A 25,398-nucleotide genomic window follows, 5' to 3' on the forward strand; every position below is an offset into this window, starting at 1 on the left:
GTAGGAAGGGGGTTTGGGGGATATGGGGGGGGTATGGGAGGTTTAGAATAACTTGTATTGGAGGTGATTTGAGCCAGACGGAGATACAGTGTCCTGTCAACTTCAGACACACTCCGCCATGCCAGACAAATTCTCGAAAAACAGAGATGCATTCCACTGGGATGCCATCATTCAAGTAGGCTGTTGATACAGAGGACAACGTGTTGAGCAACTGTGACGGACAGCGGTCACAGAGGAACATGTTGATACCATGAAATATGTAAAAAGATCCTTCCTTTCACCTCACTTTTGCTTGCATAGGAAGGTATTATGGAAGTACTCACCGCCACTGTATTGGAGGATGTGTAAAATCTAGGCACTGCCTCCTTTCATATCAGCTGCTTCTAAAACTTATAATCTGATAAAGGTCATTTCCTGTTTAGAGATAACATTCCTGTATTCCAGATGGGGTAACGGCTACAAAAGGGACTAAGAGACTGTAATGACCCAAGGTGACTCACACATCCTCAACTTTATGAATCTAATAAGCCATCCTAACATCGCAATGGCAGGCATCCAGTGGTCCGTTCAGTTTGGTTTGGAAGCATCCACTACTAGTCCAACATACTACACCTCTAAAGTAGATTGTTTATCCAATTAAATAATGTCTTAAACATGCTACAGTAGCTGTATGTGGCTTTGTTAGTTTCAAATTACTTGGTTGGGGTAAGAATTACAACCTGATCGATTAATTAAGCAGGCCAATGTGTAGGGAAATATTAGCTTATTGCATGTACAGTATATCCATATAAGTGTATACCAAAAATATGTTGAGCCAATTTAGAAATATAGTCCTGCTCAGTACATATGTTGGCCAGAATTCAAATATAGCAAAATGGTGATATCATTGCATCTCACCTCAAATCTGCTATCCGAACTAAGCTGTGTTACGTTCTACATGTGTGTAACTTTCGGTCCAATTTCAGCCCAATAACATTCTGTAAAGCTGCAACAGGCAAAATGGTGAGACGCGCTCTAGAGGGCCTGCATTTTATTTTTGTGGGCAGATGCAGAATTTGCTTCCTTCAACAGTAACACGAAGCAGACCCCAACAGAGCAAAATGCTTGTGTTCTTGCAATGACACAATTAGTCTTGGATAAGGAGAGTGGTAGCGCAGTAGCAAAGATGAAAGGTGCTTTCATAGGTCAACAGTTGTGATAACCCTGAAGTCTAATCTTTCAAAGCTAAAACAGACACAGTTTTGTGATAGTAATAAAAGAAGGATGAAAGATACAAACAACTCAAAAGCCTTCTGGAATCATAAAGCTGTGCTATTGTTTGTTGTTAGAGATGGTGGTCTACATGGCTAACTGGGGAAAATTAGTTTTGTAGGGATTTTTTTCCCCCCTGTGTGCAGCGTCAGAAAAATGATGGGGAAACTGGAACAAAGGGACAGAATGCAGACATGCACAGGAAGGAAACATCAGTGGTGACATCCTGTTTGTCTTCATCCTCATCAAGTGGTCATCTTCATTTGAACCTTCAGTTAGAAGCCATCATCATTATATTCTTCCTGTTTATCAGCCTCAGTCCTCATGCGCCTGCTCCGAGCTCACAGAATGATTATGGAAACTGTCGGATGGTAATCGGATTAGCCCGGGCACTTGACAGATCATGAGTTCTGTTGGAGCGATCCCACCACTGACTAAGAGTGTAAGAAAATATCCCAAAATATAGTAGCACATTTTTTTGTTTTGTGATATTGTATTGATTCTCAAAAACGATCGATTTTTGCGTTTTAACCCCCAACCACTAGACAGCAGTGTTGGAAGCGTAAACTGAGGTCTATGATGTTGGATGTTACAGGGACCGTGATGAATACAAATGCAGATCCCACTGTTACGGTTGCATAAAAAAGTTATTATCAAAGTGTTAATCAGATTTTATGGATATGGTGGTGTGTTCCTTATACTATGACAGTTTTTCTAAAATATGATTGAAACAAATCGATCGTAATATATTTATCACAATGAATTGCAATATATTGAATTGTAAACCATGTATTTTATTGCTGGTTCTTTGGTGCTGGGCAGGTATGCTGGTAAACCTGCATTTTGTCACTATCTGCTGCTGCTGGAAATGAGGTTGATGAAAACAATGAGAATGAAACAATAAAGTTGTGCATCTTTTAGCTCATTTTCTCAAGCTAAAATGCTTCGTCATGGTGAAGGGAATTGCGAAGTTAGGTGGTAATTGTCTGTGGGTTTATTATTACAAGTGAGCCCTTTCACACTACACATAGTAGTTTCTTACATTATTGATTAGTGCAGCTTTAAGCCTAATAAGTCTATGGAACATCAGTGGCGTGCTAAAGTCTGCTGGGTGCACTTTCAAGATACGAAGCCATAAAACCTAAATGCAAGACTTAAATGTAATTACCGCAGGAATGTTACAAGACAGTTGCTATTTATAATGTTTTTGGGATGACATAACTACAAATAAGCAACAATCTGACTAACCAGTTCTATTTTTTGTTTTAGGTGTCTTCATCTTGTGTTCCAGCAACAAACTATGAGCTGGTAAGTAACATATTTTTTTTTGTTTTGGTAATTGCTTCCATGCTGTATGTGCTCAGCAGGCATTATTGGGTCCTTCGCGGTTCAGAATTATTGCAAACAGCGTTGGAAAGTAACAGCCTCTATCAGCAACACTAACAAGGCAGTTTCTATTGCAGATAATGGATCATTATCTGGAGGCCCCCTGAGACAAACTTGTGATTTAGGGCTATATAAATAAACCAGGCTTTACTTGACCTAACCATTATTTGGCAGTTGTTTTCTCTGTTCTGCTAAAATTGCATTGGATCTTTTGGTTGCTGTGGCACAAAAAGCATCCAGATAAGTCAAGGTGTCCTTGAATTTGCTATATCATGATGACGTCTTTTGGTGGTTGAAATAACACTGAGCAAAGTGGGACGTAGTCTGAGTATGAAGTGATTTTGCAAGGGCAATAAAAAACATGCTTGCTCTGTTGCCTTATTTGGTATTGGCATTAGAAGCCGTGTTAGACTTGGAGATTATTCGCTCACTCTCTTTCTCATATGTTGTGTATTTAAATGGTTTTGGGTGCTTGACAAACCAAAGAAAATATCCCCTGCACTTTTCTACGCTCACAGAGAAAATATTTCTTGAAATGTCCTGTTTTTCTTTCATAAAAGCGGCAGTAATCAAGCAAGAACATGTTATTATCCTCTGCAGATGCTTTCACACTAGATGCTTTCTACATGAAGACATCTGTTTAAGATGTGCTCCGCATGGGCTAAGTTTTCTGGGCATTGTTAAAGGGCTGCTCTGGACCTGAGCACTTTGGTTTCTGAATGAACACCTTTGGACACATTCACCACAAACATACCCTCCCACACTACCTGTTGGCCTCCATATGACATAAACATTGCTTCTCTGCTGTCAGCTCTGACCATTTGTTCTGATGTCAGTCAACTTCAAGTTGCAACTAGAAAGTCCTTAGTATACTTGAGTATGACTGCAGTATTCACAATACTACAGAGGACCTTCAAAATTATATTTTCTTTATGACCACATTTGCAGTCAGAGAGAACACAGGATAATATATGTTAGTGTAGTTGTTCAAATACAGAATATAATATATTTCTGTTCTTCACCAATGATCTGTTTTAATAGCATGAAAAAAGGCTGAAGAAAAAAGAAGCCGCAGGGCATCTGCTTTAATTTTATCTCCTTTTTCCTTGGCTTGCCGACAGGAGTCTCCCCAGAGGCTTTTGTGCCTGCATTAAAGGTGCTGATTGTGCTTATAAATGCTGATGAGCTAAGGCATTAAACATTTGTTGATGTACTTTTACCACCAAAGAGCGGGGAGAAAGGAAAAAAAAAAAACCTGATAAAGCTATCAGCGACAATGGCTTTCTGATAGCGTAAAAACACAGCTAGATGGTCAGTATGGTCATTGGAAAAATATAAAACATGGGAAGTAGATATGCACATGTTGCGTTTATGCACCTGAAGTGTTACACAGAGTTGTGGCTTTGAGCTGCTGTGCTGTATTCAGTTTATATTAGTACATATTACGTAGATGAGTAAATCATTCTGCTTGTGCGTACAATATGTGTCACCCTTCTGGTGCGCAGCCATGGTTGTGACTCTGAGGGACAGGAACTGGATGATGCTGTTTGTGTTTGTGTGTGGACGTGCGGGCGTGCATGCCTGCCTGCGAGCGTTCCCAGCAGCAGTACTCCAGCCTGAGGTGTGTGCCGGCTCTCCTCAGCCTCCATGTTTGGTGAATTCCTTTGCTCACTGCCAGAGACCAACATGATTTACTGCCCCACTCAGGTGCAGACTGATTGTAGTATCGACCATATATTAACTTAGTCAGAAAAAAATGTTGGAAAGACAGAGAATCCAGACATTCCACAGAGATGGGACGAGTTACAAAAAATACAGTTTTAGTACCGGGTGATAATGCTCCATTCTGAATGAAATAAAAATCTGATATTTTCATGCAGCTGTTTCACAGCGTGGAGATTAACAAGTGCTGCCTGCCATTTTCTGAATTGACTTACCTAAAGGAAAGTTACATAAAAAAAATACTATTACATTATTTGTAAAGGTTCATATCTTTTGTAAAAGTACCTTAAATGTATGAAATGTCTATATTTTGTGGCTATAAGTGACTTTCAAATGACACAAGACAGACCAGCAGTTAAACCTCAGTCACACATTTAATCAGAAAATGTCAGCTTCCCCATTGTGAATATTTCTATTAGCTGTGCAGCCCTGTGCCCATGCTACAAAACATTTTTTGTCACCTTGATGTGGTGGTGGACAAACTATCACAACTGAACTCAGATGAAGTGTACTGATTGCAAGATTCAAGTAAAGCATGCATGAAGTGTGTGTGTGTGTGTGTGTGTGTGTGTGTGTGTGTGTGTGTGTGTGTGTGTGTGTGTGTGTGTGTGTGTGTGTGTGTGTGTGTGTGTGTGTGTGTGTGTGTGTGTGTGTGTGTGTGTGTGTGTGTGTCCACTGCCTCACAGTTCCCTGTTGCACTCCCTGACTCGTCTCCAAGGTGCTCCGACTATAATCAGCTAAACCTCTTTGAAACATTGTTGACTAAACAATCTTGCCGCAAGGACCGATTCGTAGGTGGGACTTTAGATTGTCTCTCTTAACCTTGTAGATGTGGCTTGTTGATGCTCAATTTTTCCCTTTTCTGCGCACTTTAGGGTTTTTTGCTTAAAGGGGAATTCCACCAATTTTACACATCAAAGTTTGTTTACAGGTGTTGGGGAGTACTACTGCATATGTTAAAAAAAGTTCAATGAAGCCTTTTATGAAATAAGACACTAGAATTTCAACTGCACCAGCATGTTGTAATTATGAAATTATGACTGAAATATAGTAACCCACTAGTTACTAACTAGAGAGTATACAGAGTGAGTTTGGAATGAATGAACAGCCCATTGTGGGAAGGTGAAGCCAACTGGCAGCCCGCTTATTGTAACTGATGATGTGTGGTTTGAAGATCCCGTCCAACGGCGATGATGACAAAAGTGACTACCCCCAACCAGACCCCCGCACTTGGACTTGCATGGCGTGCTGTAAAGCACGCTGGGAGCATTCCTCAGATGTGCCCTCATGTCGAGCGGGCCGTGCCAGGAATCGGTTCTATTTTGCACAAACACAAAGCCTGGATGAGGGGATGGAGGAAGAGGGAGAGAGAAATTAGGGATTCTGGTGAGGTAGACTCCACATCTGAACACATGCCCCCCAGAAACACACATTAAGAATGCATGCACTCACAAGCAAAAATGGGCACACACACTCAGAAAACCATAAACCAATAAACACCTACGTCATCCAGCTTCTTTTTTTTTATAGGTCTTGTGTAGTGGGGGAACAGGGCCAGGACATTGCTGAGTAATGAGTAACTGCAGGGCAAAGATGGTCTAGATGTGGTCCAATTAGCGCTGTGTTTAGAACCACACATATTTCCCTGATGTGTCCTGTATTACGCTGTGTATACAAGCACCAACCAGGCATCCTGTAATGATATACAGTACAGACCCAGTTCCTTGGGAATGTACAAACTACCATAAAATACATGTTTAATAATGAACCAGGAGAGCCAGTGTCATGCGTTAGTGTTTAAGTGTGCTACGTGATAATCCAGCATTATCAAGTGTGTGTCTATTACATAAGACCTAAGATTGGACTTGTCTGCGGGATCCACTTCAACTAAGATGGAGGAAAGATAGAATGAGCTTGTCAAGTACTGGGTCAAAAAGGTTTTTCCTCATCAGTCTCAAATGAATTATGTCTGAAACATAGTGGGAAAATTGATGCATTTTTCTATCGTGTTTGACACGATTAAAAGTTTTGTCTATGTTGAGAAGTGCTATTGAAAAGAAATATGTTTAGTCGTTACACTCCTAAGAAACAAAGTTCATTGTTCATTCTTAAACAAACATGTGAACACACTTAATTTATGTGGTTAAAAATAACTGAGCTTGTCAGTTTATATTGCTGAATTACAAGTAAACAGTGGCTTGTAATCTGTAGATTTATGAAGTCATCCCACCAAGTTAGGTGTTACAGTTTCAGAGTCAAAACTATTCCAGTGCCATTCACTATGACCTATTATAATAATGAACTAGTCTGCACGCTAAGCTGTAATTTACCCTCATCAGTGTCCCTACCAGTGTTACACACTACAGTGTGAAGAGACATCAGTTCAGACTGTGGTCACCCTCAGCTTGGTTAGTTATGTCAGGCTTTCCAAACTTGAGTAATCAGTGCCAGCTCCCTCCTCCTTATAACCTTGCATTTTGGTGTGGTTTCCTATTGTCGGTTCAGTTGTTTCACTTAACAAACAGTTCCGTTCCAAGAAAACTTAATGGGAGAGTGCTGAAACATGTCACACTTTCAGACAAAAAAGTGCGCTGGAACATAGCCAATACATTTTTTAGAAAGTTTTATAAATAATTTTTGTAGTGGTGTTTTGGAAAGCACTGACATACAAACTATGGTTCCTTTTAAACTGCATTTCATAGATACTTGTCTATTATTATAACTAATAAATGATTGCATAATGCACAGAACATTTCATATTTCACATGCATGAGTTCACTCAGGCCAAAGAAATGAAAACAATGGTGTTTTGATGAAGTACAGTAGTCTAGATAAGGCTTGCACAATTGATTTTCATTTTTTTTCTCGGTTATTTTCATCATATTTCTGTGTTATTACCATATTGGGACATATGCAGACTTTAAAGACTTTAAATATTAAGAGTGGATGAAAAAAGATGACTTGTTTGGTAGGTGTATGCTTATTTGTGCACGCGCACACACACACACACACACACACACACACACACACACACACACACACACACACCCTCACAAGGAGTAAAAATACTTGGCAGATGCCTTCAGAGACTCCCTCCTCTCTCACATGTTGGAAAAGGCTTTTGGTTACATAACAGAGTGAGCGCTCGGGTCCGTATCAGTAGGAGCACTGACAGGCGGGGTGAGAAACACAGAGAAGTCAGAGGTGGTTTTGGGTCACAGACGGCTCAGGGGTTTTTCCCACAGCGAGGGACCATCCACTCTCCTTTCCTCTGGTCCTAAGGGATCCCTGGCATTTTAGAAGCCCCCCTACCCCAAAGGGGTGGGAATAGGAATAGGCACCCGAACCCGAACCCTAACCCAGGCCTACACAGCCCCTCCTTCCTCAGCACTATGTTTACATTTCTGGGACATGGCTGTGTGAAAGCTGCAGATGAAGGACCATGGAGCATGAGAGAGGAACAGCTGTGTGTTTGCATATGTTTGTGTGTGCTTTGGTGTGTGTGTGCCCTTCTGCTGGTGTGTTATTGAGAGTGATGAAGGAGGGCTGGAGTGGACCATGTGAATATTATTGTTTATCAACATTAAGTAGTACCGTATTGTTGTGAGTATGACCATAGTTTGTTACGGATTTTACTAAATTCAGTTGTCCAAATGAATGGTTCCAAGGAATTTGTATAATCGTGTTTAACAACAGTTTGATTATTTTACATGTGATTTTGAATATTTACCATGTTGTATATGTATATAAATATTAGAAAACAATTAATATTAATATAGTGGCATTGATTTCCACTATTTCCCTCTCCCTATGAAATGGTGTTACTCTGTATATAAACATTCTGTTGTTCTGAACTCAACCACAGTGAACCAGTCACTAAACATTTCAGTAATTTTCAAGCATCAGGTTTTTGGAATTGGCTCTGGGGTGGCTTCTGGTCCAGAGAAGAAGGATTACCTTTTTAGGCAGCCACTAGAGGGGAAAACATTTGTTAGGGCTCTTGCCAAACAGCTGTGCTTTTATTTTGAAGGCAAACAAACACATTCACAGTTTTAACCCGTTTCCTTAAAGCAGCAACACTCCGCTCTGTCACTGAAGGAACGAACATCAGACTGCTTAGCTCAGATTGACTGTTGCTGTTTTCAGCAGCTGAGAATTACAATGTCTGGATGGATTCTACATTAAAAGACAAAGGCTTCAGGTGAAGCTTCATTATGTGTACTAGTGTCTAGGCCTGTTGTTTGTGTTTTCCCCCACTAGAAGGCACTGTCAGACATGTGAGCTAGGAACCTCTACAGGTGTCCTGTGTCACATCTGTCAGCCTGCCTTGCTCCCTGTGATGGAAAGTGTTTGGCACAAAGGGGAAAATCACAATACTACAGCATGTAGACAATCAGATTGAAGTACTTTAACAATATTCTTTTTGTTACTGGTAACCTGAGACAGAACTGTCCAGATGATGTAACTCCAAACAGCTGGTGCTCCCAGTCGATTAAAACAAGATCAGAATTTTATTTGTTAATGTTATTTAATTTGAGACTGATCCACAGTCTGGAATGTTTTGTGAATATTCATTGTGACATGACTCAGTTGCCTACTGTACATGAGAAAACTCTTTTCTGGGAAATGTTTCATTCCCTTAATATTAGGCCCCTTTAACGATCATTTGGTGTAGCATGGCTTCAGATTGCGCATTTAACTTTTCATCTTTTCATGTCATTACCGGCGAGGAATGCTGCATAATTTCTCATCAGAGCGAAATGAAAGTTTCTGCATCATTCCGGCAGCTTAGTTGAAACATAAGCACATTGAGGCATGTATGAGACCGCTAAGCTCTCAGTGTGGGCTGTTGTCCAAAATGCAGTGTAAACATATGAGTAGAGCTGGTGCGTGGCCACTCTGCTGCCTGTCCAGATGGTCTGCGTTTTTAGGGGTTTCCAAAGAAAGCAATTGTCCTAAAAATGCGTAAGGCTTTCCAAGGAGGAGAAAGAGGGAGGAGGGGGAGCTGTGGAGGAGAAGATGAGTGGCACCCAGCCGGCACACACCCTTGGTCTGACTAACGCACACATATAGACGCAAGGATATATGCTAAAAATAACAGCAGAACTTCCCATGAGTGGTTCGTGACACTCACTCTGCCAGGGGGTAGCGCGTGAACACACACACCCAACAAACACAAGATCACACACGCAGAATCATGTACATACAACTATAAAAAATAATTTAAGTGTTACGAGACTAGAAATGTGCGTTTTCCTTCCTCCTTTCAGTTTCACACACACATACAGAATCAGTTATTGCCTGCTCGGCTCACTGACCGAATGTAAACACTGAATCATTCCAACACTCACAATCAATGCTGTCTGCTTCCTCTCAGGGAGTAATACTCTCTCTCTTTCCTTGTCTCACACCCACACTCACACACCCAAAGCGGTGATTTTAACCGCTCTGCTGTCCCCGCTGAGCTGGCTGGGCCGAGCTAAATGGGCTGTGTCTCGAGCTCTAAAGATGCTGTATATTTAGCCCTGGGTCATTTCCCCAGAGGCTCTGCTTTGGGCTACGTTTATCCTCGCCACTCAGGGGGGAAACTCCCAGCATGCTTGCTACCTCTGCGCTCCTAAAGGAGTGGGCTATAATTTGGTAAATTGGTCAAAGGAGCCACTATGCTCATGTGAAAGAAAGCACATGGTACGGTGTTGGCAGAGATAAAGAGCTGTGGGTGAAAGTCTCACTGATATGCTGTACTTATAAGAGATGAACACGTGGCTGTGTCCATGGTCTCTCCACATCTGTGTGTTTTCTCGTGACAAATTTTATAAGGACACTGGAACATGAGTAACAAAAGTCTCTAAACTCAGTCCTATTGCAGGTAATTAGTGCTGGTCTTTGAATAAGCTGCGTGTTGTAGTCTGGAAGGCTAGGGAAATTCCAGTTTATTGCTTTTTGTAATAATAACATTGTACTCACCAACTGAATTGCGTAGATCTGGGAACACTGGTTACATAACTAAGGGCAGATGGGGGGAAAAAACATGAGCGATCAGACAGGTTGTAAACGAACCCCTGAAGAGAGCCAAAGTAAAATATACCTTTCTGCACTTGTCATAGTTGTGCTTAACCTCCAAATAAAGTTGGTTAGGTCGATTGTGGCTAGAGAACATTTGCTCTTGGTCTCAAGGATGATTAATCGGAAACAGCGAAATAATTGTGTAACCATTACAATTTACTTATAATTTGTGTGGTAAAGTTCTTTGGCATTATCTATGTGTTGCATCCTTCCTCTTCTCTCTTCGCTCATAATAACAGGATACGGATTTTCTACTAAATTTGATCATGAATCTGACATTATCTAGTTAGCACCCACAGATTCAATTGCTATGTCCCTATTGTTGTTGCAACTAGCTAGCTTAGAGGAGCAAAGGAGTTTCTTTGGAGGAGGTCTGATGTGTGACTAAGGGCCTATCTGTTATTTGGGTTGTGATACCCTCGATAGCAACCTCCTGGACCACAAGAAAGACATCAATATAAAAGCTGTTAAATCTGATTGTCTGACTCCTTTTTAGCGATGTTGCCATTGCCCCAAATCTCAGCAATTACTTTGGTGACTTCAAGCTGTGAAAATAAGAACCAAGTTTTGATAAACCAAGTCAATAATCTTTGACTGGTAGAATATTGGAAGAAGTTGTCCAAATTAGAGGCCAGTATCAGTAAAAATTGACAGATCACGGCTTTAAAAACCCGTTTTTAATCATTGGTTTTGATGAACAACAACTCTTCCAGCTACCAGATTCATTCATTCTGAACTTTGAAATAGGAAACAGGAAATACTCTTTGTTTATTATTGTGTCTGTTATTATTTTGCCAGCACACTGGGAGATCAACAGCCTGTATTTAGCTCCCCTCATGAGAACAAATGCAACATGATGCTCAGCTGACTTGGCTCAAGGTGAAGGCTCTGAGCTAGGGTTGTGCCAACGACTCAGAACGTTTTTAAGTTAATCATCAGATGTGTATACTTACATATTCAGTGCACTGGAACTGTAGCATTTGTGTTTTCACTCTTCCTGCAGGTGCCGCAAAGCTCTTGGCTGCAGAACAATGATTTGTTTTGTCTTCTTTGCTCTCGGATCTTTTGTAATTGTGTTTAAAGAGCATGCTGGTGTTTTTGATTCGAAGTGTCTGCAACAGTCTGTGCTGTGGTTGTGCGGCTGACATTTGCTGTTGTGCCACAGTACACTCAGGTGAAGTGTGAGGAATCCAACGTCAAATTTGCATTATTCGGGACAAACGTGAGAAACATGATTCTCAACCAAAGAATCAATAATTAAGATTATGATTTTCTCTTATGATTCAGGATTCTGGTGTGATTTACTGTCTTTTTTGATATCTTCACTCAGGGGCACTAAAGTCGGAAATGACAAATTATATGCACATTGTGGCTCATATTTATTTTCTTTGGTCTTCATGCAGATATAACAATACCACCCATAGATCATGGGACTGTCACATCAAGCTGTTTAATCAGGAATGCTTGATTTGATAGGTACAATTAATCCTGCAGCCTTAAGACGTGGTCTCACCCAATTGACCGGGTCTTAAGGCTGCAGGATTCGCATATCTTCCAGAAATAGACAGCGCAAGAAGGTCGGTGATGAAAGGACTACTTGCGGGGCTAGTTTCTGAACTACTCTAGCCTCTGTAACATGTTAGCACTAATCAGTCGAAATATCTCTCCAGGCTTCTTTCCATTTGCTCCGTACTGTGCTGTTTACTTACGCCTGGCATTTTGTTCTCAGGACTGTACATCATTTTATTCAATAAAGAGTTACTAAAGAGAGAAAAACAAGCTCTGTGTTAGCGACTTACCAAGGGGACAATAATTCCACACAGAGACCTATTTGATTCCTGTCTCATTAATGTCTGCAAACCATTGCTCTTTTGTAGAGGGGTTTATACTCTGACAGAGGAAGTTAAATAAAATTAGATGTAGCAACTCAGCCAATAAACTAGTATACCTTCTTCTGTTTTGTTATCTCCGGCTTTCCACTCCCCTCAAAGCACTGACAAGACAGTTAGCATTTGGTCAACAGCTCGTATCCGCTTGCCAAAGTTTACTAAAGTTGACTCTAAAGATTTATGTAGATTTACTTTGCAACAAAAGTTCACCGTTTTTACTATGCATGTTGATGTGATGTCGGCTTATAAATGCAGCGGTGGTGACTTTTGGATGTCAGAGTTTCTCAACAGAACATAAACACACACACAGCCAGCAGCCCTTTCATCCATTTTGACTGTGAACACAGTTCTGGCCCCGGGGGATTGACCTTGAATCTGAACTTCACTATGACACAGCAAATTCTGAGCTACAGTGGATGCTGATCTATTGTTTAATTTTAAAATAATTTGAGTCTAAACGAAAGCCAAGACCCAGTCCTGGCTTTGAATTTAGAACTTTATTGTGCATGGCTTGCAAGAATTGTCATGATGAAATAAAACATCTTTGATACCGTTACTGGCCTCAGTGCCACAGTCCCACTTCAAATCTTTTCTTTGAAGAGGGCTTAGAGAAACTGCAAACACTTCCTCTGTTGACTATTTTGCTGATACACAACTTCCCAGGCTTTCTCATGCTCTCTGAATTAGTTGCAAGTCCCAACGACAGCACACATAGAGAGACACACACACACACACACACCGGCCATCTGGCTGCAATTGTACAAAGCGGAAACGCACATGTTAGAATATATCACTGTGAGAATTGTTTGTGTCTGTGTGTGTTTTTTTGGGTGTACACACACACAATAGGGTCTATTTGTGTGAAAATGCCTGCGGCTGCAAATGCTGGCCTCCAAGCAAATCCGCAGTCTGCATTTAGAGGCTCAAACATCAGTCTGGTGTTTCCTCTTCCTTCATTCCTAGAAGTACGTCTGTCTTCCACGTGTCTGATGTACAATATCAACACACCTACACACACCTACGTAGCAGAGAAAATTCATAGTCATGATCTCACATTAAGTTACATTTTTCAATTGTGTTGCCTCGGTATTGTATTGGTAATTTAACCACCATTCTCTTTAGTATTTGGTTGTAAGCTGATATGTCACTGGTGAGGTTGTAGGTTGGAGTAAAGTTAGGATGATTTCCTGCTTTGTGGTTTACTCGGGGCGTTTGGAGTCTGTATTCTGGGGCCTGCACAGCCAGACTATAATTTACCCTTTGCATTTACTGTTTATATTCCACTGAAGCTTTCTACAGTAGCAGAGCATCCCAGCTCTTTGTGTGGGACTGTCCGGTTATTACTGCCATGAGGAGGCTTCCACAATGCATCCAAATTACGATTTCCAATATTTAACAGCATAAAACGTGGGTGTTCTGTACTTTAAAGGACCAGTGTGTAGGAGGTAGTGGCATCTAGCGGTGTATTTGCAGATTGCAACTCACTCCCTTGCCTCTTCCTTTCCAAGCGCCAACTACAATGGCCTAGAAACGCGCGAAAAACCGAAACTAGAGCCAGTGTTTGGTTTGTCCATTCTAGGCTTCTGTAGAAACATTTAACTGCAGCATTTGTAGATAAAAACGTCTCATTCTAAGGTAACAAAAACACAACAATTCTTATTTTCAGGTGCTTATACACGCCAAAAACACATCAATTAACTACACTCCTTCACTGAGAGAAATGTCTCTATTGATATGAGCACACACACTGCCTTAAATTCTTAGCTTACCAAATGTGTATTAATCCGCTGCTGAAAATAGTCCCAAGCAAATTTACTCCTGTTTAAGTAAAATCTGCTAAACAAATAAACAACAATAACAAAAAAGTATAGTGCCCTTTTTAAAAATCAGACTTTATAGTTACGACATTTTTAAAGATATACATCTGCAGTTTAAAAACAGGGTAGGGAAGAAGTTTGAAATAGCATGGGTTTAAAGGTTCCTCATCACATAGGACTATGCATACCAGTTATTAGGGCTGCTGTTGGAAGATTTTCAACATCATGCTAGTAAACAGCCAGGTTTCAGTACTGTTGGGGGGGATATCATATATAGTTTGGATAATATAAACATGTTTAAAACCTTTTACATATTTGATCAAACAATAAGTAAACAAGCCTAACAACACAAGCACTGAATGTCAACTTTCAGTACTTTTTATAATTGTATGGGCTGTTTTGAAAAGGTTCAACCCCTGCCATATTCTGACAGTTACTCAAACCGCTATGACAAGAACGTTGTCACAAGTCTGTGATATACTACACCTCTGCTCTATAACAGAAATACCTACAGAGACAGAAATAATCAATCAATGATCACAAAAGATCAAACCTCAGCTCTACACACCATCTGGCTGCTCAGTCAACATTCACTCATTTGTTGTACAATACACTGTATGTAAGTAGTGCTGCCATGAAAAGTGCGACTAGTCATTTACTTTCCTCTCTGCTTCATATAGATGTTTGACTGATGTTTTCAATACCGCTTAGACTGATACTTTTATGCTTCATTTAGTAAGTACCATCTGTGCATGTGTGGTAGTCTGCGGCGAGCCAAGCCCACACAAGTTCATGACATCATGGATGTTTTCTTCTTCTGCTCGCTGCCATGAACCTCTTTACCTTCATCTTTCTTCCTCTATACCCCCAAGCCCACCTGTCCATCTGTCTTGGTTTGTTCTGGTTTCTGTGTCTCCGTCTGTCCTGACTGTTATTCTCTTTTGTCCCTCCTTTTATCGTTCTTGTCTCTCTGTCCCCTTTTTTCTCTCCCCCCTTCTGTCCCTGTTGGCTCTCTCTCTCTCTCTGTCCATAGCTGTATATGGCGCTGAAAAAGAGAGCTCCACGGATGGACTCTCTGGTCTTGGCTAATGGAAGTAGACTTGTCTCTTTGTGTAAATATTTGCACGGAGGGATTATAGATGGTCCCACGCATTCAAGGTGGAGCCCCACTCTGCTCCAGGCCACATTAGGGCAAAGAATGACACTGAGTGTAGCTTTGACATAGCATGAGAGAAGATGATGTGACACAACGTAACATAACATGGTGGTTTTTGGAAGTATGTTGCAGGTATTGATCTTGCTTTCTTTTTCTCTCTGTCTTTTTCTGAACAGGCGCCGAGCAGCGACCTCCCTCTCAAACATGTAGACACCATGGTGAGTTTCAACCTGTGTGTTCATTTTGTTCACTCACTGTTTATACTCGGGTCTCTTTCGCTTACTGAAGTGAAGGAGCTGCCTCAATGACCCTGGCAGATCATGTGTTTGATGTCAGAAGGGTATTAATAATGGCATTCAGCTGACAGCTTACACTTAATACACCTTGAGATAGCTGAAACTTTTATTAATAATATGCTTTGGAGAACAACTTCAGGTGTATAGTTTATACATTAGTGTGGGTGTCAACAGGAGGTACTCCTTCATTTACTGTTGGCAGTTTGGACTGGCCTTGGAACAGTACAAATCCCCCCCAAAAAAACACATATCCAGTGTTCACATAAAATACAGTGTACCAGCTTTTTGTTCTAGATGATGACTGACTGAAATTGCAGAGGCAATCAGGGATTTCTGTGCTGGGAATCAAGCCAGGCTGCTGAACCAAACAGCCGATTCTGTTCCCATTAGACCTCTTCTACTTGTCTGTAAAAGGTACATCGAACACTGAGGGCATCACACTGTGTGATTAGCTGCTCATCTGTGAGCAGGAAGATTTGTCAGTGCAATTTAACGCGATGCAAAGTTTTCTGTTTGCGCCTCCTGTGGCTAACATATACATGCAGGAAGGTTAAAGGATGAGGTCGGCTACAGAGTGCAAAAGGCTCACAAGTTGAACAGATTCGGGAGAATCTTACACCAATGTCAGATTGACACAAAATTATACAAATTCTAATGCCCGACATGACGGCTAGGCAACTAAAACTCTTGGTTAAGCTTAGGAAAAGATTGTAGTTACAGTTAATAAAATTGCCAACATTGGGAAGGGAGGTGATCTCCGTTCTCCTTCACCTGGACTGGGACTAAACTTGTGTGAAATCATCCCATATGGACACAATTCCTAACAATACTGCGCCGAATGATACAGGTACAGTAACAGATATGAACCTCTTTAATCAAAGGCATCTATCTTTGACACAGTGTGCTTTACCACTGGCCTACTGCTGCAAGGTGTAATTTGCTTCATTTTGGAAAATAAATGTAATCAAAATGACTTGACAAGTACACAACCTTGAGCAATGTAGTGTCTCTTCACATCACCACTGTGTTGTATTGGATCACAGCCCAGACACCCCAGGTAGTGATGGGTAATAAGACACATTTGACTGATTGTGTGACCTCACCCTTCAGCCTATGTACGGTTGTTTTAGAAACAGTTTCAGAGCAATGACTCTCTCCTCCGTACATGCATGTCAGGTGTACACATGCAAAACTTAGAGTGTTCATGTTTGCTTTGGACTCACTTGGCACTAGTCGTCTATGACGCAACGTCCTGTGAGTTGTATTTTGTCTGGAAAAGGAAGGATCAAGTAACCAATTTAGAGTTACCACCCAGCCATGTGCCCACTTTCTCCACAAGGACCAAAATAAACACAAATGCAGTAGTGTGCTTTTGTGTGTGTGTGTGTGTGTGTGTGTGTGTGTGTGTGTGTGTGTGTGTGTGTGTGTGTGTGTGTGTGTGTGTGTGTGGGGGCTGCTTTTATTGGCATTTCCCATGTTATTCTTCAGTTTTTTTTTCCTACAACGGAGTACAGGAGAGCACCAGCTTCTCTGCCTCTGTCATAAAGCCTTGCAGGAGCTTCATATCAGACAGTCTCAGGTTATAATTTAGCCTGCACCTTAACTAAGGGGCAGAGCACTGAAACACACAGTGATTATAAGCATGTGATTAAATAAGTTTGTGTTTCAAACATACTGTATGATCACATGTCTGTACTGTATGCATGTGTTAAGAGTGTACATGCATGAGTTTATGTCTGTGTCTTGAGTGCAGCTGCTTCTGTCTGGTCATGGGCATTTGCCGTGTGGTTACGCTGTGACGTCTGGGAGATGTTTGGCCGCGCCTCATCGCCTCGGAGCATCAAAAAGATGTGTCTTATGACTACATGAGCTTCTTTCGCTTCACTGGATCAGTTTCTACCAGTAAATAGTTTATTTCCGGTTGGTTTGGTGTTGGGCTTTTTACTCGCCTTGTTGTTTTTTTAAAAAACTTAATTATTAAGGTACTGTTATTAAATGAGAAGGTTGGATTGTGAAGGAGCAACGTACTGTACCAAAAGGTGCACATCTTTGCACTTCATTGAACTTCATTGAGAGATTGGTGATTCTCCTACTTCTTGCAGAAAGGTGTGAAAATGAAGGGAAATAGAGGAACGTTTTGAATATGTACAATAATGACATTTAGTACTAGCATTTCTGAAAAAACTACAAAAGTGCAAAAGACACACCTGTCTTGAGGTCAGAATAAGATTCCACAGTTGAATAAGTACACACATACACATAACATTTGACCAGAAATGACACACACACAGTGGGGAAGAGCTACTGTCATCTGATTTATGTGTACGTGAGTTTGTTTGTACAAACAAGCATCAGACCCCACATGTCTGCCAACGGAGACAGAAAGGGTAAGCAGTTGCAATTTAGATCTGTTCACAGATGGGAAAGACAGAGAGGGAGGGAAAAGTTGAATATGAGGGGGAGAGATAACGTGATGGGAGGCTGGGAGTGTGTGGGGGGGAGGGTGGCTAATACACAGAACAGAAAGAGAGGGAAAGAAAGAGAGAGAGAACACAGAGCGGACAGAAGGACGAGACAAGGAGCGTTGTGAAGGAGTCTGGTCTGAGCCGGAGCATGCAGTGGCCCACTGCAGGCAACTGCCCAAAATAGAGCCCTTGGCTGTTTTTTTTTTTTTTCCTCCTCTTCTTCTCCTCCTCCGCTGTCAGAGAAAAGGGAGAGGTTTCACAGAGGAAACTTCACTGCTGGACAGACATCAGTGAGAGGCAGAGGGAGCTCTCCAGAGATGGACCGAGGAGGGTCTTTGAGAAGGCGGCTCTCCTCTCTGAGGGGGGCATGGCGATGGAGTACGGGCTACCTTTTCAGGAAGGTAGGACATGATGGAGGGGTGCACAGATGGATGGTTGGATGGATTTAGTCAACACGGGTCCTTGTACTTTTTCTTATCCGCTCCTTCATCGCTTGTTTTTTTCCCCTTTTGTTATGGAGTAGTTTCTCCCGTCTCATTCGCAGACTTTTACCAGCCCCCAACGGCTCTTGCCCTTCCTCCCTCCCTCCCTCCTTCCTTCGCTCCCTCCCTCCCTCCTTTGCTCCCTTGCTCTTTCTCAGATGGTTAATTTGAATGGCCTGCTTGTAAAGTCAACCTCCACAGATGGTTTTCATCTGGAAACAGGCCTGTTGGACCCCCCACTCCAGTTCCCACCTCCTCCCCCTCACTCGCTACCTCGTCTCCCCCCGGCCTTCCCAGTTCCCAGGTTCTCAAAGAAGAGAAACAGGTCTTAGGGTGCGGATTGTGTGATGCTCAGGAGCTAATGTCTTTAATATTGGTCTGCTTCAGAGCTGCTGCTCTGGGAAATTGATCTGAACACAAGAAACTGAAATTGAATTGAAGAAATGAATTCAGAATTTCTGTTGTTGCTTCATTGTAACTTGATTGGTAAAATACTTAAATACTGCGGTTAGGAAATGGAGCAGCTCTTAACTCAGTTAAGATCAGTTAAGATTCAGTGAAATTTATGGCTGCACAGTACACTCCATTCATAGAATCACAGTACTTGAACATCATGATGTCTTTCAGTTTTTCAATGACAAAAACATCAGTGTGACCACAGAGAAAGTTCTTGTCTGACCGGAGCTTCATTGCAACGCTTTGATTTACCCAGATGGTTACACTTTAACTTACATATTGTGGCTCATAAAATGCTCTGCACACCAATTCAGACTAATTTGAAGCAAAAGCTATGAATTAACTGCCATCTTCGCAGCACAATATAAACACCATCTCCTCAAAACACTCTCCCAGTCTCTAATTAAGATGTTTGTTTGCATGCTTGCTGAACTGGTGGCACCATGCAATGCGTGTTGGCGTTCAACTGCCAGCACTGCCATTTACCTTGCCATTCAGAAATCTGCGGATGCTTTCATCACCTTACAGTGGTTCAGTTAAGAGTACTTTCTTTTTCTGGACTTTCGTGCATAATAAGTCCCACAGCTGCACTCAACACAAGCACTCTTAAACCACTCTTCAGGCTCTAGGTCTGTCTCTGAACCCTCTCTCTTAGGCCATTTCTTGCTCATTCATCTCTGTCCTCCTCTGGCGACTCCCTGCCCTTTATAGCCCCTTGCAACATACTGAAACGTTTAGGCCGAAGCTCTGGCAGAAAATGGGGGAATTGCTTTGTGACGCCTCAGTCGTGCCACGGCTCATGTGAATACTTGGGATGTTAGATGGAGCAAAGGAACATGGCATGTAACTTGTAGGGATGAAGTGGATTTGCTGGGAAAGAAAATAACATAAGCAGACACTGGACCATCTGATTTGTCTGCGTTTGTGCCCGTATGTGTATTCTTTCAGTCCCTCAATCAATGCTTTTTTTTCTGCCAGAAATGGTCAAACTGCAGGAATGCTTGCCTCTCTTTACCAATCATTGCAATCTAATTTCAAAACAAGACGAAGTCAAATAAAAGTCAAGCATCAACCTCCTTGTAATTACATTGGGTCTGACTTTGTTTCCCCAGGACATAGGCAGTCCTAGAGTGAAGCTAGGTAGGGCTATACCCCAACAATTCAAATGGTTTCCCTGTAGCCCCACCAAGACAGCAGATTTATCAACATGTGTCCTTCAGATGGCTGCAGGGATTTAATGAACTGAAGGAAAAGCTTTTTATACAGGATAAAGCAGCTGAGGACAGCAGATAGTGTAAGAGTTGCTCATGTTCATAGATCCATGCAGACTGATTTTACTGATGTTCTTGCTTCCAGCACATTAAACATTTTTTAATGCAGATTTAAACACATCTACTGGCTAGAGAGTGCCCAATTAAAATAATGTATTTACATTTTAAGCATTATTACATTGTTGCTATGCATTTGCTAAAAGTATTTAGTTTGCTTCTGTTGATAAAATCGCCGAAGTGGCAGCAGATTGACGTTACACCACAAACAGACTTGGTTCAGAGCTCAGAGTTCAAGTCTAAGGCCGATTTTCCACCGAAATGCCAACAACTCATTTTGTGCTGCCTCATTTGAATACACCTCCCTCCTATGTGAACCCGGTCGGAGAACTGTTTGTGCGGGTTGTTACACCACCACAACAATAGGTCCCATAGACTGAATTCCTAGAAAAAAGATATTTATAAGCGCATTTAACTTCCTTGCTACGCTGGCTACTGCTAGTGCTAACGCTACAGGAATGACGTCCCAAGAAATTCCCAAACAATTTTTTAGTGTTGCAATTTTTTTCAGCTGACTTACATATTAGTCACAGAAAGACATATTTCAGAAAGACATAACGGTTGCAAATTTTTAGCACATTTGTTTGGAAAAGCTGTCATTTTGGGCTGCAATTACACAACAAACGTATTTTATTCATAAACAGGCCCACTTACACAATGAACCGCATACAGATATACTGAATGTTGTCTCCATTTGTTGTAAATGTGCACACTGACAGGTATTAGGAGGGAAGAGCAGGCTGAAATTCATCCAGTGAGGCGAGTGGTGCTATTGACACCGGTGGTTAGCCAACCAGTCTGATCTAATGGATGATGATGGATAACAGCCCCCCCCTCCTGTGTACATGTGACCCAAACACCACAGGGGAGGGAACAAGTCCACATGGCCTTTGACCCCTTCCTTGAGCTGGTTTGAGGGGGAGGCGAAGCAGGCAAGGCACCGTGGAACCAAACACAGTCAATCACCTTCATCCACACTTCCTTTGCAGGGGCTTCTCTGCTTTGCTATGTAAGGGTGCCATGTGACACCCCCCTCACATGGCGCTGCACTGCATTGTGCACGCGAGCCCATCACAGGGTGCATATAAGAACTTTGTGTACAGAAAAGCAAAACTAAGAATTTGTCGCTCTCGCTATGGCTTTATTTAACACAATTTCAGTATATACATGCAACTACCTCTGTATTACATGTTTACCTTGCTCAGGATCATTTCAGCTGTATTGAGTACTGCTTTGTTAAGGGTATCCTGCTTGCCCCCCGAAAACAAAGTAGAAACCCTTCAAATCGTAATTAAAAATTTCACATAACAAGATTCACCCTCTGGTACCGTTAGAGAACAGCTTGGTTCTTGGACTGCCTTTCTCAAGTAAAATCACAGATCAGTGGCAGATAAACCTTTGATCAGTGGAACTAGTGGAGAGATTTGTCTGCCTCAACAGTCTTTCATCTTATGTCTTATAATAATATACGGAAGTCTTGATTTAACGGACAGTTAAACAGTTTGAACAAAATCACAGACGCAAAAGTGGTTTCAAACAAGCTCTGTTGTTGGACAAGTAGTTATATTTTGATGTCTTTTCACTCTATGTATATAGTATATAGTGTATATATATAGCACTATTAGTATGATAGTTCTATGTGTAGGTCAATGATAAAGCAGTGTTTCTCTTTGTGTTTTTCAGGGCTCAACAAAATCTTCAAAGAGCATGGAGTCCCGGCGCAGACCATCGAGGTAAAAGCTCTTCTCTTCTGGCTGCTAGTTTCCCATAAAAGGCTTTATTTGGATATTCGACTGTATTAGTTGAATTATTGTTCGAACTAATCTCTGCTGTTTGCTTCATGAGGACAAAAAGATAAAGGAGGTGAAACAGATATTGAGCACAACATTATCCATCCTATCACGTTGGGCTTTTGAAATGAAAAGTTTACATGTAATATGATATTTGCTACAACATGCCCTGCCATTGAACTGGACCTCACACTGTTTTGTTGGACAAAAAGATATTTGGTGTCAACCTCTCTCACCTCGGTCCTCAGGGAGTCACAGATGTTGTCAGTTGTGTAATTAATGTGTAAAACCTGACACCACAATAGTTCATGCTGAAGTGCTGTGCTGAGCTTGAGTGACAGTTTAATTCCCTCACAACACATCAAGTTGATACGGAGTTATAAAAAGATCTGATACATCAGTACATGCAGAGTAGGTATCAATTTGTGTGAAGATTAGGGTCATTTTACATCCATATAAAGGAAAAAAATCTAAGGATTTTCAAAAGTACACAACAGCACAGCCATTTGACAGTTGTCTCTTTCGTAATTATCCAGACAGGCTTATTTACATTCTTATAAAGACACATACACAATGCCAAGTTTAATTAGGCAGTAAACGTACTGTAGACATTCAGTTTTTTGTTCACATTCTAAAATTGTCTCCTTTGTTACTTCTGATTGTACATGAATACACCACAGATAACAATGTCATTCATTTCCAAACAAAACAATTACATTTACAGAGACATGCATTTTGAGAGGGGAGTTGATCATTTTGGCTTGCAAAGGTGCATCACACTGCAAATATTATTGCCTATATTTTTTAAAGGTAATTTTTATGTTGTTCTTTCAAATTAATTTTTGGAACATTGCACGCACAGTCAGAGCTAAGATACAACTTATAGGTTCCTACATGTCTGATTTTTACACCTCACCAGAGCTATTTATGACTACATGTTGGTAACTTGTTATTGGGCTTAACGGGTAATATTAAGAGTTTTTAAAAAAAGTAATTTAAAAATGTATTCTGTCATATAGGCAAAGCTTTCAAATTATGCTGCTATAATATATTGTAGTTGTTGCTATAGTCGGCCTAAAGTCTCATAAAATCTATAGACTGGCTAGACAGATGTGTTAAAGCTGCTTTTTTTCTGGCCACTTTTTTGGACAGCTGAGCAAGCTGTAAACACTTTAACACATTTTATCACCTTATGAAGTTTTAATGGCAAACAAAAATGCACGTCCAATGTTCACTCTCCTATTAGACCATTTCAGCCTCCACCAGCACTCCACTGACTTTTAATCTAGAGTCAGTAGTCGCTAATGTTGTCTGTGTCCTGTGTGCGTGGTCTGTTTATGAGAAGCTTTTCTGAGCTTTCTTGCTGCTGTTGTAAAGATGGTTGAGAGTGGGTTACAGTTACTGAACCCTAACCTTACCAAAATATTGACCCAAAATGGCAAAAAAAAGCTCTGAGAGTCTGAGTGAGTCAGATTTAGGTGATGATTTTGCACATCTTTCATTAAAGGAGATCCCTTTTACATTACATAAACAAATTCACCCCCGGTTGTCAATAAAGTATTTCTGATCCTGATTCTGATTACAACCATTAGTGCAGCTTTAAATATACATTTGGAGTTGATCCCAAATAAATAACATATCATTTTCTGTGCAGGAATAATACATTTAGTCTCATATTTGCTCGACAAACTGTACTGATAAAGATTAGCAATTCAATCCATGTAATGACTTTAACCTAGGCCGATACTGACCCTTGAGATCGTGAGAAACTGTTGGTATATAAGAAAGTATGACAGAATGAAGACACATGCTGAGATCAAGGAGGGCTCTCAGTATTTTAACTAGAAGAGACAGAAGTCCTGGTTGTTCACTTTTATTACTAAGAAATATCTGGCAAAATGTTTTTTGCCGCCTAATGTCTCAGGTTTCCTGATAAAACATTCCTAGTTCACAGTTGGTGTTTGTCCAAATGCTAAAATGAGATCACTGCAGCACTGAAATTGAGCGTGTGGAGATAATGCTTCATTCATCAAACGCGATATGCAGAAAAAGAGCAATCGCTTCATCTCTTCAGCTGATGAGAAGCAGGTTGGCGCTCGGCCGGTCAAAGCATGCTGGTAGATCTGGAATAGGACCAAACCACAGGTCTATATTGGCCCTGACTGCACCCAGAGGCGAAACGCATACATATGCTCAGACAGAGAGGGAAATGGAAAGAGAGAGAAACAGACAAGAGGAAATACTAAGAGAGATGGGTACAGGAGAGAAAGAATGAGAGAGAGATGCAGGTAAAAGACATGATAAAAAAACAAAAAGAAGTTTTGCAAATCACAAACATAAAAAGACAGAATCTCTTCACAAGAATTTAAAAGTAAGATGTTTATCACGACACATGAGAGAGAACATGTGTGACATATCAGTTTCTCCTCTATCGCTAGAGATGAATAATTTCCAGTAAGCAAGTTTTGAGTGGGTCCAGATGTACAGTCCAGAGCAGGTTACAGTATTTGTATAGTGAACCTGGAGATTTCTTCTCTCCCAGACGTATGAGCAATATCCTCTGGGGCTACTCATAGCTGACAAATGTGGGAAATATGTTTCAGTCTGGGCGCTAAGGGGCCAAACACTCTCCCTCTCCCTTAACCTCTTCATCTCACTGTCCACGTCCTCTGGAGACATTTAAAAAAAGATAAGATCAGCTTAGGCACTTAAAGCAATAGTTCACCCTGAAATTAAAAATCTGCCATTGCCTTTTTAAACTTAACGAAAGCTGTTGAAATTAAAGCAATAGTCCAGTGTTTTGGGAAATACGCCTGTCAATTTTCTTGCCAAGAATGAGATGAGAAAATTGATACCACTATCATATCTGTCCAGTGTATATATATATATACGGCAACAGCCAGCAGCTGGTTAGCCTAGCGTAGCATAAAGACTGGTAACAGCTAGCCTGGTTCTGTCTACAGGTAACACAATCTGCCTCACAGCACATCTAAAGCTCACTAATGAACACGTCAAAAAGACAGAAAGTCTCCCCAGCTTACAAAATAATATATGTTGGTTTTTTTTTTAGTTGCAGTTGTCGGAGTTGTGCTAACCAAGCTAGCTGTTTCCCCTGTTTTGCAGTCTTCATGCTAAGCTAATAGGCTGCTTGTAGCCACTGTTCACTGTATGTACAGGACATAAAAGTGGTACTGGCCCTAACCTAACTAGCAGCAAGAAGGCAATTAAGTGCATTTCCAAAAATGTTATACAGTTCCCTTTCAGAAGTCGTTTTTCATGTCTCCAAAAAATCTA

At 41.1% G+C, this 25,398-nt stretch overlaps 1 protein-coding gene across 15 annotated transcripts in view; it reads left to right on the plus strand.

Moving 5' to 3' along the window:
* tns1b (tensin 1b) overlaps nucleotides 1-25,398 on the plus strand; it is a 163,107-nt gene that overhangs the window by 87,411 nt on the left and 50,298 nt on the right. For 14 of the 15 annotated variants that reach the window (XM_051403700.1, XM_051403696.1, XM_051403708.1 and 11 more), the window contains 3 exons: nucleotides 2,521-2,559; nucleotides 15,464-15,505; nucleotides 21,998-22,047. In XM_051403700.1, coding sequence (XP_051259660.1) covers nucleotides 2,521-2,559; nucleotides 15,464-15,505; nucleotides 21,998-22,047 — 131 coding nt within the window. Of the gene's footprint in view, nucleotides 1-2,520; nucleotides 2,560-15,463; nucleotides 15,506-18,165; nucleotides 18,450-21,997; nucleotides 22,048-25,398 lie in introns of those variants that run through there. The other variant, XM_051403706.1, reaches the window with a different exon arrangement.

Source organism: Dicentrarchus labrax, unplaced genomic scaffold, assembly GCF_905237075.1.
Source record: "Dicentrarchus labrax unplaced genomic scaffold, dlabrax2021, whole genome shotgun sequence".
NCBI classification, from domain to species: domain Eukaryota; kingdom Metazoa; phylum Chordata; class Actinopteri; family Moronidae; genus Dicentrarchus; species Dicentrarchus labrax.